Here is a 20,603-nt window from a genome sequence, read left to right on the forward strand (position 1 = left end):
GTTAAATAATTTCTTTTTAATTTGTGTGTTCGTTTTTTTTTTTTTTTTGCCTGCACTTTAATTATAAGATATTTTATAATATATCTCTTAGTTTAGTACTGTTTTTTGGCTGTTTTACAATGTCAGGCAAAACATCTGCTATTTAAGAGTTGTTTAAGCAAAGAAAATGACGGTGTGAAATCGTTTGTTTGCTTAATGTGCCTCAGCAAACAATGCCAGGCGCAATCTGCCGTTTCAAAGAGCTTGGCAATCATAGCCGACACCCAGGAAGCGGACGAAAACGTACGGTGAACACTTCCAATAATCGTAAGGCTATCAAAGAGCGAGTTCAACGAAATCCGAGGGCTTCCATGTGAAAGACAGCTCATGAAATGGGAATAAGTGACCGATCCTTGCTATGAATGGGAAAAAACAGAGCCTTACAAGTTCCAAAAAGTTCAACTTCTTATTGCAGAAAATAAGCTCGTGCGGCTCCAAAGATGCCGAAAACTTTTGAGACGGGCTACAAGTCAACGCTGGGAGAGATCGAAAGATGCCGAAAATGTTTGAGACGGGCTACAAGTCAACGCTGGGAGATATCCCTTTTCACTGATGAGATCTTTACCGTCCAACAAGCTATCTCCCAGAACAATAGGATCTGGTCTGTAGACGCTCCAAGCACCTCAAAAATTGTTGAATATCGCCGACATCCAAATTCGGTCATGGTCTGGGGTGGAATTTGCGCAAGGGAATTAACACCTCAAGTTATTGCATGAGGGCGTTAAAATAAACCAAAAAGTGTACCAGCGGGACATTCTGGAAGCTGTTGTACTTCCGTGGATCAAAAAGCACTTTGGCAATTTTAAGTGGACGTTTCAACAAGACTCCGCAGCAGCTCACAAAGCAAAATGACATGAGGGTGTTGCAATGCACATTTTCATCTGGAGAATGGCCACCCTACCCGCCAGATATAAATCCCATGGATTACAGTGTATGGTCCGTTTTGGTGTCTAGGTTCTGCACTAAACCACACAAAAGTTTGGACTCTCTGAAGCAATCGCTTAGGCGGGAATGGAGTAGATTAAAGGTAGAAGACTTGCGGCCCATTGCTGAAAATTTCAATAGGCGTTTGCGCCTCTGTTTCGCTGCAAAAGGCGACCACTTTGAAGCCAATTAAATTTATTTATTGGTAAAAGTCTACTTTCATTATTTGTTATATTTTGTTAATTTATTTATTTTTAATAAAGTTATATTAAAAATTGTTCGTCCGGTTTTTTTTAACCGCACCTTATAGTGTTAACTCACAAATTGATGCTAACTATTACCACAAGATAATTTAGTACACTTACCCTAAATCTGCCCTTGATCTGTAATATGGTTTATTTTTCTCTCTAGAATAAGTATTTAATGTTGTATATGTATGGGCAAAATTATACATTTCCTCTCCTTCTGAATAAATTATTTCATTTGCAACTTCAGTATGGAGATCTTTTTCTATATTATCTTCATGTAAAGTATAATCAGAAACAGGTGCGGATCCATCGACAATAACTTCATTTAAATTCTCTTTTTCTGAAACAATACAGCTGCTATTCAATGTTACATTAGAAGTATCAGATGGTACACCCGAGTCTTTGCAATTTAATACTTGTATGAAACGTGGATTAGATATTATTATAGATACGGCATTTTCACTAGTTTGAACAATTTCTGCATCTGCTAGCTCTGCCAAAGATGATGAAATATTTTTCTCATTAGTAAAATTATCAGAAAGAATTCCTACTTTTGAAGGATCTTGTGCAGGTACCATTTCAGTTCTTGAATCTTTCACAGAATTCCCAATATTATCACTAGTTTGATTCTGTGAATCTGAAGATGACACTTCTAAAACAGTTGTTACCTGGGAACTAATAGAATTTTCATCAATTACAGCATTTTGATAAGAATCAGTTGGACTGGATCCAGTATCTGAAATGAATATATCCTCTGCTGGAGCACATTCTACTTTTCTTTCGACAGTCAAATTTGAAATTTCACTTCCATCTGTTGAGTATTCTGAAAAATTTTCTGGCGATTTCCATTTTTTTAATAAAGCTAATCTACTTTGTCTAGCAGCTAACACGTCAAGGTTCTCAAAATCCTGGCACACACTCTCTAGTATTGTTCGTGTATTGTTGTTTCTGATTTCAGAATCAAGCAAAAGATCATTTGTCATGTCTGGATTGATAGCCAAATTAGAAAGCGTTGAACAGTCATGATTTAGATGTTCTGTTTCCATGACAACTTAATTTATTTTTAAAGAACTATATTTATGACAAGTTACTTTTCATTCTTTCCTGCTGTTGCACTCACATTCAATGGGGCAACTGCAGTGATAATATTACAAGTGTCACATCTCATCCATAAAAAACTTGGCAAAAGCAGAACGTTCCTGCAAAATAAAAAAGTTATATAAATGGTATAAAATAGAGTGCATAGTCAATTTTAAATCAACAAAACTTAAAAATAAATTCTTAAAAAAATTAGTTCCTTTCTAAAATGTAATCTAATGTTGTGAAGGACACATGAATTCATCAATAAATAGAAAATGTAGGTCATTACAGTTCAAAAGTTTTTCTAAGAAGGATAAAAAGGGGCAAATCTACTTTTTACCCAAGATTATACTTATTAGTAAACTAGCCGCCTTTGGCGACCAGCCGGTTCGCAAATCTTAATGTTCGTTAAAATTTTAATAATTAAATATTTTATGCAATTCCAACTTTAATAGATTCTTCATCAAAATATTTTAAAACTTCAAATTTTGATAGTCATATAATTTACTCATATTATAAAGGCCTTCAGTCATAACGTGATATGTATCTCTCTAATTTTCTGTTACCCCTCGTAGAATTTATGCTTTAAATTAAAGTGTAAAGGATTAATCTGCAATTAATATAATATTTTTTTACTGAAACAAAGCATTTTTTTTTAATAATATGATTACTGATAACAGAGTCACTGAGCGTTTAAACTTTATGGGCACTAAAGAATATCTTTCTTAATTTATGTAATATCTCAAGAATTTGTCAACAAAATTTTCTCCGATTCATCATGAACGGATCGATTCATTAACAATGTTTCATTTTAAATGCATCAAACACTAAGAAAATAAAATGAATCGTTTAAAATAATCGGTCGAAAACAGGTTTAAAAAAACTACTTAAAAAACGATGTACTTAAAACTATAAGCATATATAACAAATATATATACCTAACATAAATACAATTTAATTACAAAAGCATGCAACTAACCTAAAAATAATTTAAATCATTGAAAACAGGTTAAAAAAAACTACTTAAAAAACGATGTACTTAAAACTATAAGCATATACAAAACATATATAACTAACATAAATACAATTTACTTACAAAAGCATACAACTAACCTAAAAATAATTTAAATCGTCCGTTGATAATGGTTGCCATGCCAACAATCAGAACACAGTGCGCATGCGTGAATTTTCTTCGCCTTTTACGGTAACGCAAATGCGTAAATTTTTCTACGCCAGTTGGGGTAACGCTATGCAGATTAGACATTTTTAATTTCTTTATTCTGTGTTATTTTAATTCAAAAGTACTTCAGAATGAATCTGAAACATGGATTAATTAACAATGTTTAATTTTAAATGCATAAAACATTAAGAAAATAAACAGAATCGTTTAAAATAATCCGCCGTAAAATGTTAACCCTAGCCTTATTACTGTTGGGAGAAAAAAAATCAAAGCCTTACTCATTTGGTGGTGGTGAAAATGGAAGATTTTTTTGGCGGAAAAGTTGGCGGTGGGGAAAATGGAAGATTTTTTTGGCGGGAAAGTTAGTTTTTAACTAATAATTAAAATTCTAATTAAAATTTCAAAAAAAGGGACCCCAGATGCACATTCCCGACCTCTAAGGTATACATGTACCAAATTTGGTAGCTTTGTGTCAAATGACCTGGCCTGTAGAGCGCCAACACACACACACACACACACATTGAGCTTTATTATAAGTATAGATATAAATGTTTTCTCTCCCCCCCCCATCAAAAACAAGTGATATTTGGATAGCATAGTGTCAATTATATGACCATAGGATGGCAGATTCAAGATCCACCATCATGCGGAGTTGGCTGAATGCTTAATAAGTCAGGATATTGTCCTAAAAGTGTGACATAAAAAAGCTTGGAGATGGGTACCATTCTAATGACGATGATGGCTCAAAAAATTTTTGATCTCCAATCCATTTTCAAATATCTTTATTGTACCTTGAAAATGAGATTAAACTAACCATTCAATTACTGACAACAACAAAAAAAAAAATCAATACCTTATGAAATGCTTTTAAATGTTTTGTAATAATATACGAATATACAGTCTCAGCATAAATTTAAGAAAAACTGTAAATTAGCAGGATTTTAGAAATTAGAACCGATAATGCTTATTAATTGCATTATATCACACTTCAAGAATTATTTCAATAGTGGGAGCAAGATTGTAGATTTTATAACTTACTAAAATAAATAATGTATTAAAAAATTAAGTAAATCAGAATTTCAGTACTTAACAGTAAGTGAAAAATGATAGTTTAACTAACTGTGGTGTCAACAATATAGATCAAACAGACTTGGTTTTACACTCTTTTTAACATGTTATTAAATTTGTATATTTCTAGGATATAACTGATAGGTTGAGGATGAGCAATACTGTTTTCATGCAACTTAAATTACAATAATTTAAAAAATTGAGGACTAAAACAAGGATTGAGAAATTAAAAATTCTCATAAAATTCTACCTGAATATTCATTTTATATATTCAGACATGGTGTAGACTTGGGGAGAAGGGGGAATGCTGAATTTCATTCAATAATGAATTGTGCCAAATATAAATACCAAAAATAAAATATGACTAACAATAAAATGAATAAATTTATATATAAAGTGTTTGAGATAATAAATATACAGAAGAATTATTATATAAAAAATTATATATATATATATATGTAGTGACGAGCGCCTGTTGGCGAGCGCCATCTGCTGGTTGTTAGACGGAGTTGACGCTGGTTAGACGGAGAGTAAAGACGTGTCAGATCAGACGGATCTGGACGAGAGTAAAGACGTGTCAGATCAGACGGATCTGGACGAAAGTAAAGACAAGACGAGATGCGACGTATTCGACGAAATCTACTGAATGTTCAATTCTTTTATGTTAATGTATATATATCCTAAATGTCCTAATCGTCCTAAATGTAATTAAATGTGCGTTCTAAAATAGTAGTAATTTCTGAGTCCTACAAATATATATATATATATAATAAAATTTTATTCTAAAAATGCTGAAATCCATGTTTCTACAGAAATATGACATGTTTGCATATTGAAAAAAAATTTTAACTCAAAATTCAAAAAGGTAAAAACAAATTCCATAAAATAGAAATTTATATGTTTGCTATTTTACATATTTTTTAGTACTATTACATATGAAATGCAAAATCCAGTAGTCGTCAAGTTAAAGTAATTAAAAAGGATTTGTAGTTGATAATCTAAAGTAAGTTTCTTAGTTGAAAATTTCATACACATCTTTAAGGAAAGAAAAAGGACTATAAATTAAGATAACATTATATGCAATTTTAGATTATGCAATCCATGACTGATTTTAATGAAACATAGCTCATGAAGATCAAAAGTGAAGTCTTCAAAGCAGATAAACAGAATAGGAAGTACAGTTACAGAATTTATAAATTCTGTAACTGTACTGCCTAAGTTGAAACAGGGGTTTCCCTTCATTTTTGGCAAGATAAACAACTTTTAAGGGGAGGGTATGTTATTTGTATAGCCAGGTCATTGCTAGACAAGTGAAGTTATGGTAATTAGATTTTAAGAGAAGTGGGAAAAATTAAAAACCCACATGAATTATTAAGTTTAAAACAGAAGTGGCCTTATTTTTAAAAACTAAATAGCATTAAAAAAGTGCAGGATATTTGAATTTAATATACATATACAAATATGAAATATATATCATCATCATGAAATATAGAAAACGGAAAATAATAAGAGGATTTTTATATTTATATTTCTGATAAATCGTAAGTTGATGCTTTAATTCCTTCTGTCAACATAACTCCATTTTTCTGAATCAGACATGTAAATGATATCTTTTCAAAAGTACAACCTACATTCCTACAGCAATCATAAACTAGTGTTTTTATCTTTTCTGTCATCATAAATTCTTCTGGTTCACGGAAATTGAGTTTTGAATATTTTTGTTATTTTCTACAAAATCAAATCTATCATGTGCAATTTAATCCTTAGTACATCAGTGGTGCCACTATGGTATAAAATATATATTGTAGAAATAAAACACATAATTCATTTTTTATTCAAACCATACAGACAGATATTTACAGAGATCACAATTATTAGATTTAGTAACCATTTTTAGATCACAATTTAGTTTTTTTTTTTTTTTTTCACATTAATTGCATCAAGATTGTGAACAAAAAAAAAAAAAAAAAAAAACTAATTACATGTATTTTAAACCTTGTATGCAAGCAATTCAATGTTGCCATAGCTGCATCAGCGGAGAGCCAAGGGTTAAATAAATACTATCAATTTCACCAATTTCATCTTTTATTTGTAATCTTAATTGTGAAAATGCATGCACTTCACAAAAGAATTAATAAAGGTCTCTTCAATGATGTTAATTCTAGAAATATCTTTTATTCATTATTTTTCAAACACATATATCAATTATTTTATATAAATGAAGAATTAATTATTCATACCTTTATCTTTTGATATACTTCAACTCCTAATGTTATTAGTAAAGAGTAAATTTTTCAAAAGATAATCAGAATGTTGATACATTTGAAAATAATTAATTTGAATACTTCTTTAAAGAGAACAAAAATTAAATTTGAGCATCTTATTTAATATTGTTGTTACATAAATAATTAAACAGAAATATTCAGAAACATATAAATTGTACATACAATCATACATCCTAACAGTCACCATGAAAACCATAAGGCTAAATAGATAAAACTGCAAATTTATCTTTGAAAGGTTTCTAGAAACTTTGCTCTGATACTGAGTTTTGGTTATACAACATTAAGCATTCAAAATAACCTCAGTTTTCAATCAAGGCTCCTTAAAACTATGAATAATTACTCAAGACGAAAACATATGAAAAATATACAGATCACTAACACTTTTACAGGATCATTTTCTTTTAAGTTCTTTAACATTTGATAGCAATAGTTGATAAAATCATACATATTTTATAGATTTCATAAAAGTTCGGCAAATAAATATTTTTCATTGTATTTTCTTTTATTCATCAAAAATGATTCGTTATTCAATAGATCTTTTAATAGTGTGATTCTGATGAGTTGATGGCCAACCTTTTATTGCGTAAAAGGAGAGCACGAAATTGAGTTCTGGATGAGATTTAGTATAATGGTAGTATGTCTTTATGATGTTCATTAAAATATTAAACCACAATAGCCAGCCAATTTCGAGAAAATGTCCATTAAACTTTCGGTATAGCTTATATTTTAATAATAAGCTACCGCTGCCGAGTGTCCGACCAGAGTAGTTTATATGGCGTTGCCTTAGCAATCACAAAACCCAAATTCGGTCCTGGGCTAGAGATTTTTTTTTCTTTTTTAGCCATTTCAAATTAATTGAACTATTTAAAATAGTATTTAATCAATATATTTTCATTTTTTATGCAAAAATAGATATTTATTCTCCTAATTCCTGAATTATAATTTAATTTTTAGAAGGAAAGCAATTACAAATTTACATGCAATTTTTAAAAAACATTCAAAATTACATAAATTAAATAAATAACTTAGATAGTTTTAATTAACTTGTTACTCATTTTTTATGCAAAAATGAATGTTTTGTCTCTTAATACTAAGTTATAAGCTAATTTTAATAATTATACTCAGTTATAAGCTAATTTTAATAATTATACTCAGTTATAAGCTAATTTTAATAATTATACTCAGTTATAAGCTAATTTTATTTAAATAACTTTTATATTTTTTAAGAAAAACACATCTTTAATTATTTTTCTTTAAAAAATTAAATTATAATTCAAGAATTAATATTTATTCTTGCATAATAAATAATAAATAATAATTAAAACTATTTATAAATTGTTAAGTTGATTTGAAATAATTTTGAAAGAAAACAAATAAAAAATTAAGTAAGCCCAGGACCTAACTCGGGGTCACGATTGAGAAGCCGGCGTCTTATTGACTGCATTGTTCGGACGCTCGGCGACAATGTCTCATTACTAGTATACAAGCTGTATCTAAAGTTTGAGGCTCATTTCCTCGAAATTGGCTGGCTATTGCTCATTAATATTTTAATGAATGAACTTCCTAAAGGGATACTACTATTATACTAAATCTCATCTCGAACTCAATTTTTCAATCCATGTCCTCTCTTCGTCAGACAAGTACATTTACAGTCAAGGAAAAAATGAAGCTGAGAGTCAATCGCAAAGCGAAAATAACAGAGTTGTAATAAATCCGAATGTCACTAAACTCAGCGTACCCCCCCCCCCCTCTCCTCCTGCTTCTCCAAGAGCATTGTTAACGAATTTGTTGTTATGAGACTACAAAATGAAGCCAGATCTGGCAAACGTTGATTCGCGTCCATTTTCTAATTTACCAAACTAAATTTGCTGACATCATGCAAATCTTATACCATATCCAACTTCTAAGAGGCAGGCTATAATAATATGATTACCGATATGTTTATATTGGTTAGATTCCACTGTTTAAAATATATGGTCACACAGGAAGTGTAAATAGACTCACCATATCCCATTGGTAAATTTTCGAATATCAAGAAAAAAATTACCAAGTATAGTCAAACAGCAAAACGCCATTAATAAATAGCACGATATTTTTCAAACATTAAATTTAATATATTTTAGAAAAATTCAATGAATCTGCAATATGAATATACCAGAATAGAGGCTCTTTTGTAATAAAATCTACATACAGAATTCTGCAATAGTTAGAAGGAGAATATAGAATTCAATTTAAAATATCACCGTAGTGAGTTACGATGATCTTTCTTGAATACTAGCATTTTGAATTCTGTAATTAAAATCATGTAAGAAAAGGAAAACATGAAAATGGTTGTGACAGAAAGGCAGACAGATAACTTCATGCCAGTCCCAATACTTTGATATCAAACAGGATGCGTAGTGAGAAACTGCTGCAAAAATTAAGCACTTTCTAAACACCTCAGCCAAAAAAAAATTAAGCACGTTTGTTTATGTATGCATACGTAAATTGCCTATTTTCTACGCATAGGAAGTTTTGTTTTATAATAATCCCTTTTTTAAAAAAAATTTTAATGTGTATTCTTTAAATTTTAATATTTTTGTATTTGCACACCGTTTTCTATTGTAAAACAAATCTTGTCTTTTTGGTTTTGTCAAAAACATTAAAATAATCAAACTATCAATACCAAAAAGTAAAATCAAAAGTTAATAATAAAATCTGTTATATTTCGCAGAATTGATACATTAGCAGTTTATTTAGATGAGTACATCATTTCTGAAAATGTCGACAGTGATGTAGAAGCATAGCATGATCAAAAATTTTGTATTCGATTTTTATACACACAACAAAAAAATAAAATTCAACATTGCTGGGATGGTAGGAGTAAATTTCCTCCTTTACTAATTAACTTACTAAATTTACTCCTTTAGTAATTTTATTTATAGTTTTATAAACTAAGAACTACAGCATTTTGAAATGGCTATCACCATAAAACTGGCAAGACTTTTAGGTCATTTTTTTTAATATAAAAGCATGACAGCATTCAGAAATGGTAAGACTATAAAAAAACTGTTTTATATATTTTTACTCCTGAAGTTTAGTAAAGACCTTTATTGAATGTTTTACGCTTCGAAAATTTAATAAAAAAACCTTCTTTTTAACCTAAAATCAAAATTTTTTTAAAAATTATAGAAAAACGTGATTACATATTTTAAAAGAAATGAAAAAGCTTTAACAAGTCCTAATTTTCAAAAATAACGGAAACAAATTCATATAATTTTTAAAACATGGCAGTTTGGTAATTAGAAGCAAAATGAAAATAAAAAATGCCAGTTGAAGCATTTTTTAAAAAGTATTTTTTGAAGCTAGTGCGAATTGCTTCACAGTTTAATAAAACTTATCAAATAAAGAAACTTATTCAATGAGCTGCTTAAAATGTTTTTAAATTTAAATAAAAGCAAAAAAAAAAAAAAAAAAAAAGCATTTTATCATGACTAGCAACAGTGATGATTCGAAGAAGCAATGATATTGCTTTGCGTTTTATTAGAATAAAAACCATTGCCATAAATTGAATCCAAAACTAATTTTTCAAAAATTACTAAAACAAAAGGAAAAAAATGCAAACTTTTAACACTGAAAAGCTATTTTTAAGCCTTTAAAATGGTGTTAAAATAATTTTTGTACGATAATATGCTTTGATGTTATGGTGAAAACACGTTAAAATTTTGTTTTTATTTTTTATTTCGAAAAATCCTTCACACAGTAAAAACTAAAATTTGGCAAGATTGGTCCAACAAATACTAATTTTCAAATGGATGGGAGCAATAAAAAAAAAAAAAAGAACACCGCGAAAAAATCATGATTATTGAAAATTTATGGCTTCAAGTTAAAACCTCACCATACACATTATTTTTTGTTATCAACTAATGTAATTACATACTGCAATTAATTACAATTCAATACAGTACAGTAAAATCTCTTTAATAGGTCGTTGAAAGGGTTGTTCCAAAACGACATATTAATAAGAATGATGATCGAATATGTAACGCACGATAAAGCAGCTTCACAGTATTTTTAGAGTAGCTTCTCCCATATTCTCTTTGACGCACCAAATTCGTCCGTCTGTATGTATTCTTATTTTCCGTTAAGCGGACCAATCTGCGTTTTCTTCTTTAACAATACATAAAAGATAAGAAATACACTTACCAAACATGTCATAATCTTCAACATCTAAAACACTAAAAATTGAAGTTCGAGCGCTTTTCGAATCGCCACAGTACATACTTCGTATTGCCCCTTCCGATAACTCTCCCAGCATTTTAAAAAACGGCAATGAAAATTGTTGAAGAAAGAACTGGAACGGCAACGGCAACGTCGTGATGTTTCGGAGTTCCGCGATGTGATAAGTGGTCACGAGCACCTCCACATCATAATTTGGAATAGATACTTTAATTTGTTAGTTTAGGGAAAGTTAAATTTAATTGAACTAGTTTAGACGAGCGCAGTAAAGCTCTAACGTCATGAAATTTGGTGATTAATTTTATTTATACATATTTTTACAATATTTGATCTAATATATTTAATTAAAATAATAAAAAGATTATTTATGGGGTAGATAGATAATTTTAATGGATTTACGTTGCACGTGCCTTTTTCTATGGGGACTGATTTTAACTGGGCTGAATAAAATTACAGAAAATTTTCACGCGTGTAGCACATCGTAGCTATCTTGGGCCTAAACAGCAATAATTTTGAGAATTTTAAGCCACCAGATTGGCAACAGAGTTAAGATGTCCTCAGCTTTTTTACGGCTGGGAAATTGATGCATACATTATCAATTGCAGCTCTAGGTCTTTTCCTAGAGCTGGGTAAAGCAGGGTCTGCTACGGATTGTACATAGATGGCGCTCCCGCCTGTTGTTTATTTCCTGTTTGTAAATATCCACCCCCGAGAACGGGGACTTGCGTGGCAGGCACGGACCTCAGCGGTAATGGAATTTACCCTGAGCTTTAAACTCTGTTGTTATTGTTAATAAAAAAAATATCTAAAGGCACCGAGAGTTGGAATTTCTTCATTAAGCACCACCACTGACCACAGTTGCATCAGGGTCATACACTGGTAAGTTTAATAACTCGTTGCGAATCTGGGGTAATTTTTCAAAGAACTTAATTGACGTTCTTTTAATAAATTCCGAAACAGGTTCAATTTTGAGGTCGTTATGTATTATTTTTCCTCTGACATACCGGGTGCGTTAACTATTTTCCTCAGTTGTCTGTTTTGAAAAACTTGCAATCTCTTGATGTTAGTGGCTGATGTCGCCCCCTATATTTGAGAGCCGTACATCAGTATTGGTCTTAAAATAGCTTTGTAGAGCAGAAGCTTGAGCCTAATCGATAGCTGACTCCATGGAGCAATTAAGCTGTTGAGTTTACAACTCATTTTGGTAGCTTTGGAGAGGGCTGCTTTAATATGACTATTAAAGCCTAATTTTGCGTCTAAAACTAACCCTAAGTATTTGTATTCATTTACAAAGGGGACGGGTTGGCCGAATATTTGGATTGGGCCTAGGTCAGGCATATTCACTTTTTTAGTAAACAGGAGGCACGCGCATTTACTTGGGTTGACTTTTATTTTCCAGCCGATGAGCCAGCACTGCAAAACGGTCATGTACTGTTGTAAGTTTGCTATGATTGTATGTGTATCCCTATGCTGTGTGTGAATGGCGGTATCGTCTGCAAAAATTGCTAAATGACAATTACTAGCTCTGGGTAGATCATTAACATAGATCTTAAAAAGAGCTGGAGAAAGTAAACTCCCTTGCACACAACCGCTCAAGATTGGTCTGGGGGATGAAATTACATCGTTGACTCGTACCCGAAAATTACGTGAAAGTAGGTACAAGCGTAAAATTTTGACAAATTGCGCCGAAAATCCAAGTCGCATGCACTTGAATAAAAGCCCTTCGTGCCAAATTTTATCAAAGGCCTTGGCTACGTCCAGAAAAAGTGCACCTGTGGTTTGGGACTTCACAAAGCCACTGTGAATCAATTCTGTAACACGAATTAGCTGGTGATTCGTAGACAGATTTTCACGAAATCCGAATTGTTCGGAAATTAAGATATTTTTATCGCTGAGAAATTGATTCAGGCGTTTGAGAAGCACAGATTCGTACACTTTACTCAAGCTACTAAGTAGCGAGATGGGACGGAAATTTTGAGGTAAAGTCAAATCAGAGTTTGGTTTTGGAATAGGGACAACCACAGCTGTTTTCCAGCAATCGGGGAAATAACACAAGTCCATTAACCTGTTTATTAATAAAGTTAAATATAAAATAAATCGAAATAGGAGGTTTTTAATCATGCGATTAGTTATCAGATCCAATCCAGGCGATTTATTCGGCTTAACTGAAGAAAGAAGGATCTTTATCTGTTGGAACCTCTGGATTCCTTCCATTCGTCCCTTTTGTTGGTTTTCTTTACTGATACATCCGATAAGATCAGCTTTCGAATTACGTGGGGAACAAAACAAAAAATCTTTCTTCGCACTTCTCGAGAAAATTACGCATTTTTTAAGGATCTTTCCTCAAAAGGAAGCACTTTTAAGGTGCTTAAAAGTGGTTTTCAAATTTAAGTACTTTCCATGGCGCTATGTGCAACAGTTAGACAGTATAAAATAACTTTTTTGAAGTATATACTGAAGAGCTTTCACTAAACAGAAAAAAGAATTTTTACATTTCAGGTAATCTTTGAATAACACACTGAAATTGATTAGATCTAGAATTCGGCCCAAAATAATTTTCATGTTTAGACCAATTTCAAAAATTATCTAAACTAAATTCAACTAACAGTAGTTGGAAGAGTTGGCCGATTTGATAAATTAATACCCATTTTAAATTTCACAGGAACTTCCAGGGAAGGATTTTGAAGCATGATTAAATAGCAAGGGAAATATTTAAGCTGGCACCACACTCTTTAAACCTCCAACCCAGTTTGAACCTATATAATTATGACCAGAAAAAACAATTTTAATGGTTTCCAGTACATACACAATTAGGAGAATCTTGAATCGTCTACCATCTTAAAAGTAATCCAGAGATGGTAAATTAACATAATAATCCAAAGCTCTTTGTATTTCTTGATATAATATATTTTATCATAATAATTTATAGTCGATTCCTTGCTTTAAGACCGAAAGTTGTCAATATTTTGACAGGATAAGTATTCGAGCAGAAGACAACTTAAGCATAAAAAAAAAAGTCACTAGGAATTTATACATCATATAACGCTTGCATTCAACACTATGCTATCAAAATTATTATCTATGTAATATTCAACATTTTTCTAAATTTGCTTACAAACAACGAAATTATAAATGCTAGTAAAGTCATGCTGCCTTTCAATGCAGATTCTTTTTAAGAAAAAATATGAAACATTCATTTATTTGAAAACTCCCGATTTTAATCAGGAAGGTAATCACTATTTTGATTAGATATATTGGGTTAACTATCCTGTTCAATCTTCCACAGAAGTTTTTAGGCACTGACTTTGAAACACAATAAGATAACAAGACAGATATTCAAGAAGGTACCTTTAATCATCAAACTTCCCATATCAGCCAGATAACCTATAATCTACGATAAAATGCAAACTAGACAGAGTGATGTATTTGAGAAATCTAGTAGAATCGAGATTAGGTGGTTTGCTTTACAATCAAAAATTGGCAAACAATTAATACAATGGGAAAAGAAAATCATTTTATTTCAGTCAATCTCTTGTTTTTCATATTCACTGTTCAGAGTAATCGAACCAAATCCACCAACTTACTATCAACCTTTAATAAATGCTGATTTTAAATATTTTGAAATACAAGGTGAACAGAAAATAAAAAGGGGCATAAATACGATGAATGAAAAGTTACGGATTTGTTTCCGGTAAAATAGGAGAGTCAAATGCAGTTGTTAACATCAGAATTTTGTTAAAGAATTGCAGAAAATAAACTCGAAAATTCACAATGCATATTTTACTTCACAATATGTTGTTTTTCTGACTTCCATATGACTTCTAAGAAATGAACTGTTAAAGCATGCTGTTTGCCTTTATGCTCATCCCCTTTACATACCTGGAATCTTTCATATGTGGGGTCATAATAATAAAAGAACAGTTTATCGGAACTTGAAATTTGCATACCTAGCATGCATCAAAGTGTACCAGTTTTTCCGACACTTCAGTGCATACGACATAAGATAAATCTTTCTTCTGGTGGAACTGTTTCGAATTAATACAGCCAGTTTTTTATAAACTGTTTTGACTAGGAGTTCTTCATTTCGTTGGATTTTAATGCCAGTCCTGAAACACTGAATCAGCAAATATTATGTCCCACTGAAGTCGGGACTTGTCGCTTCTGTGCAGTGTGTTTTTGCTTATTTTAAATAAGGTTCGCAGAAATTCGATTATAACAAACAACACAGAAAGAAAACGGGAATGCAGCAGTTTTAGAGATGTTCGTAACAAAATCAGATGCAGCACACGTGACTCGTAGTTAAAACTATTAAGGAAGGGAGAGAATGCTGCATTCATTAAAACTCGAAATAACTTCGCGAAAAGAAAAAAAATTATCATAAATATGTAACATAAATGTAATCCAGATAGGTTAGGATTTTCGGTTGTCATAAAAAATCCATGCCACGTAGATATAAAGCGAAGGAGGGGGGGGGGGTTCTTTCTAATATAACCTCATCTCTAAGCTATCCGCACTAGCTGACAGAATTGTCTTTCGTTTCCCTTATAGCTAACTACATAGAGTACAACAAATAAGTGTACATCATTCATAACTCGAATATTTATTATCATATCATCAACGAAATCAATGTCAAAGGAAATGATTCCATGGGAAAAGTTACTTACAAATCAGCAAACTGATTCCCCCCCCCCAAAAAAATTGTTCCCTAGTCAAAAGATTAGAACACAATACTATTTTTATGGAATTCTGTTGAAAATTTAGAGAATCATACGAATGTAAAAAAAACGGCGCTTCGAATGTTAAATAAGTTTTATAAACTTACAATGAAATCTCAGCAACTAATATGCACTTCCTCAAAAGATTTTTCTCTTGGTAAAAAGAATGAAATTTTAAAAAAATGAATTCATAATTTTTATAAAATTTCAAACATGATTTAAAAACAATTCATTGAAATACGGTAAAAATTCTATAAAAGGTCATAAATGAGGTGATAAAACGAAGCAATTTAAAAAAATATATATGGGGCATACTTGTAAAATTTTTAATAATATTTACGCTACACTGTTGCGTGCAAATCTGCAATACTTTTCGAAATATTTATAAAATAAAACTAAAAAAAATTTCAGATGTTCATGAAAATTCATTAAAGGTCAGATCTAACTAGTAATTTTTATAACAAGAGGAGGACAAGAGGTTGAAAATTCAGTTCGGGATGAGATTTAGTATAATAGTAGTTATACATTTAGAATGTTCACTCACGAAAATATTAAAGCGCAATAGCCAGTCAATTTCCAGAAAATAACCCTCAAACTTTCTGCATAGCTTATATATACTACTGTTGTGTCGCCGTTGCCGAGGTGCGAATAGTATAGAGGTTAAGACACTTGCGTAGCAATCGGGAGACCCGAGTTCGATTTTTTTTTTTTTTTAATTTCTAATTTATTTCAAACTAACTTAACAATTTACAAACAGTTTTAATTAATATGTTTTTCAATTTTTATGCAAAAATAAATATTTATTCCCCGAATTCGCGGATAATAATTAATTTTTAGAAGAAAAGCAATAATAAGTATATATGAATTTGTTTAAATATTCAGAATTACTCATTTTTATATGAAAAAAATAAATATATTTTCTTTAAATACTTAACTTATTTTTTAAAAGAAAAATAATTATGTTCATGTATATTGTTCTTGAATTATAACTATAATTTAATTGTTAAAATATTTATAATCTAAACTATAAAATTATTTCAAAATAAAACTTTTAATGATTTTAAGATAAAAATAGTTAAATTTTTCGAATTTATAAAGATAAATTATTTATCATAACTCAACAAAGCTGTATTTACATAGGAAATTAAAGAGAGCAGCTTTAATAAATAAAATTATATCGGCAAACATTCTAACTGTTAAGAAACAGATGTTAAGTTATGGATTGCATAGTTCATGGTTCATGGATGGTTCAAAATTTTTATTAACATACGATATGTTTTGTGCCCTGTCCGATTTTCTGAAAAAATATAAATATTTTTTGAAGGTAAATGAAATTTGTTTTTTTATCGATTGCTAAGTTTTTCTCTTGTGGATAATCATTATTTATGAATTTTACAAGATGTCAAAATATACAGTGGTGGCCAAAATTGTGGACATTTTTGAACATTTTAATGTTTTCTAACTCTGTATGCTTATAGAAAATGTAACGTTTCACAAAATGGAAACACTTACATATCATTTTAAAGGGCATTTAATGCTAATGTCAATATCAAAAGCAAAATTCAAATATTTTCAATACAAAAAAAAGTTGAGAGGCAATAATTATCGAGATACATTAAATGCTGATGACTACAGTGAGTTACCAGTGCTTAGTAAGGTAGACTTTATTTTTTACTAGCCGCCTTTGGCGACCAGCTGGTTCGCCAATCTTAATGTTCGTTTAAATTTTAATAATTAAATATTTTACGCAATTCCTACTTTAATAGATTCTTCATCAAAATATTTTAAAACTTCAAATTTTGATAGTCATATAATTCACTCATAATATTATAAAGGCCTTCAGACAGAGCGTAATATGCATCTCTCTAATTTTCTGTTAGCTCCCGTAGAATTTATGCTTTAAATTAAAGTGGAAAGAATTAATCTGAAATTAATATAATAATATTTTTTTATTGAAACAAAGCATATTTTTTTATAATATGATTACCGAAAACAGAGTCACTGAGCGTTTAAAATATATGGGCACTAAAGAATATCTTTCTTAATTTATGTAATATCTCAAGAATTTGTCAAAAAAATTTTCTCGGATTCATCATGAACAGATCGATTCATTAACAATGTTTCATTTTAAATGCATCAAACACTAAAAAAATAAAATGAATCGTTTAAAATAATCGGTCGAAAACAGGTTTAAAAAAAACTACTTAAAAAACGATGTACTTAAAACTATAAGCATATACAAAAAATATATTACTAACATAAATACAATTTAATTGCAAAAGCATGCAACTAACCTAAAAATAATTTAAATCAAGAATCATCCGTTGATAATATTGTCAACAATCAGAACACAATGCGCATGCGTGAATTTTTAACGTCAGTTATGGTAACGCAAATGCGTGAATTTTTCTATGCCAGTTGGGGTAACGCTATGCAGATTAGACATTTTTAATTTCCTTTATTTTGCTTTATTTTAATTCAAAAGTACTTCAGAATGAATCTGAAAGATCGATTAATTTACAATGTTTAATTTTAAATGCATAAAACATTAAGAAAATAAACAGAATCGTTTGAAATAATCGGCCGAAAAATGTTAACCCTAGCCTCATTACTGTTGAGAAGAAGAAAAAACTGAAGCCTTAATCATTTGGCGGTGGGGAAAATGGAAGATTTTTTGGCGGGAAAGTTAGTTTTTTCTTAATAATTAAAACTCTAATTAAAAATTCAAAAAAAAGCGGCCCCAGGTGCACATTCCCGACCTCTAAGGTATACATGTACCAAATTTGGTAGCTGTAGGTCAAATGGCCTGGTCTGTAGAGCGCCAACACACACACACACACACTGAGCTTTATATAAGTACTAGCCGCCTTTGGCGACCAGCCGGTTCGCCAATCTTAATGTTCGTTTAAATTTTAATAATTAAATAGGTTGAACCGGAGTTTAACCCCCTTCTTCGCCAAGTTGCGATAACGCACCAAAGCTGGCAATCTTTATTATGCACTATAATTGAACATCTGCTTCTTTGCTTTTGAACATTTCGCAAGGCCGTTGTTTGCGATTTTTAAAAATTTCGCCAAGCAGGGGATAAAACTCCGGTCGTACCATTAAATATTTTACGCAATTCCAACTTTAATAGATTCTTCAGCAAAATATTTTAAAACTTCACATTTTGATAGTCATATAATTCACTCATAATATTATAAAGGCCTTCAGTTTTAGCGTGATATGTATCTCTCTAATTTTCTGTTACCCCTCGTAGAAATTATGCTTTAAATTAAAGTGTAAATGATTAATCTGCAATTAATCTTAATACATATAAATTACGTGTCACGTTGTTTGTCCGCGATGGACTCCTAAACTACTTAACCGATTTTAATCAAATTTGCACACCGTGTGCAGTTTGATCTAACTTAAAAGATAGGATAGCCCTTTTTTTGAATTTTTAATTAGAATTTTAATTATTAATTAAAAACTAACTTTCCCGCCAAAAAAATCTTGTCATTTTCCCCACCGCCAAATGAGTACGGCTTCAGTTTTTTTTCCCAACAGTCATGAGGCTAGGCTTAAGATTTTTTGGCTGATTATTTGAAACGATTCTATTTATTTTCTTAATGTTTGATGCATTTAAAATGAAACATTGTTAATGAATCGATCTTTCAGATTCATTCTTAAGTACTTTTGAATTAAAATGGAACAGAATAAAGGAAATTAAAAACGCATTTGCGTTACCTTAACTGGCGTTGAAAATTCAAGCATGCGCATTGTGTTCTGATTGTTGACATGACAACCATTATCAACGGATGATTTAAATTATTTTTAGGTTAGTTGCATGTTTTTGTAATTAAATTGTATTTATGTTAGTTATATATTTTTTGTATACGCTTATAGTTTTAAGTACATCGTTTTTTAAGTAGTTTTTTTTAAACCTGTTTTAGTTTTTTTTTTTACCTGTTTTCAACCGATTATTTTAAACGATTCGTTTTATTTTCTTAGTGTTTGATGCATTTAAAATGAAACATTGTTAATGAATCGGTCTGGTCATAATGAATCTGAGAATATTTTGTTGACAAATTCTTGAAATATTACATAAATTAGGATAGATATTCTTTAGTGCCCATAAAGTTTAAACGCTCAGTGACTGTTTTCAGTAATCATATTATAAAGAAATACTTTGTTTCAGTAAAAAATATTATTATATTAATTGCAGATTAATCCTTTTCCACTTTAATTTATAGTATAAATTCTACGGGAACTAACTGAAAATGAGAGAGATACATATTACGTTATGACTGAAGGCGTTTATAATATTATGAGAGAATTATATGACTATCAAAATGTGAAGTTTTAAAATATTTTGATGAAGAAGCTATTAAAGTAGGAATTGCATAAAATATTTAATTATTTAAATTTTAACGAACATTAAGATTGGCGAACCGGCTGGTCGCCAAAGGCGGCTAGTATAATAATATTTTTACTGAAACAAAGCATTTTTTTAATAATATGATTACTGATAATAGAGTCACTGAGCGTTTAAACTTTATGGTCACTAAAGAATATCTTTCTTAATTTATGTAATATCTCAAGAATTTGTCAACAAAAATTTCTCAGATTCATCATGAACAGATCGATTCATTAACAATGTTTAATTTTAAATGCATCAAACACTAAGAAAATAAAATGAATCGTTTAAAATAATCGGTCGAAAACAGGTTTAAAAAAACTACTTAAAAAACGATGTACTTAAAACTATAAGCATATACAAAAAATATATAACTAACATAAATACATTTTACTTGCAAAAGCATGCAACTAACCTAAAAATAATTTAAATCGTCCGTTGGTTGTC

At 30.4% G+C, this 20,603-nt stretch overlaps 1 protein-coding gene across 1 annotated transcript in view; it reads right to left on the reverse strand.

Annotated features, from left to right (window-relative positions):
* The window catches only part of LOC129960012 (uncharacterized), a 113,650-nt gene that overhangs the window by 75,917 nt on the left and 17,130 nt on the right, over positions 1 to 20,603 (reverse strand). Inside the window, exon 2 of the mRNA XM_056073011.1 lies at positions 1,329 to 2,410. Within this exon, the coding sequence (XP_055928986.1) occupies positions 1,329 to 2,257 (929 nt within the window). The 5' untranslated portion in view covers positions 2,258 to 2,410. The remainder of the gene's footprint in view (positions 1 to 1,328; positions 2,411 to 20,603) is intronic.

The sequence above is a fragment of the Argiope bruennichi genome, chromosome X2, assembly GCF_947563725.1.
Source record: "Argiope bruennichi chromosome X2, qqArgBrue1.1, whole genome shotgun sequence".
Taxonomy (NCBI): domain Eukaryota; kingdom Metazoa; phylum Arthropoda; class Arachnida; order Araneae; family Araneidae; genus Argiope; species Argiope bruennichi.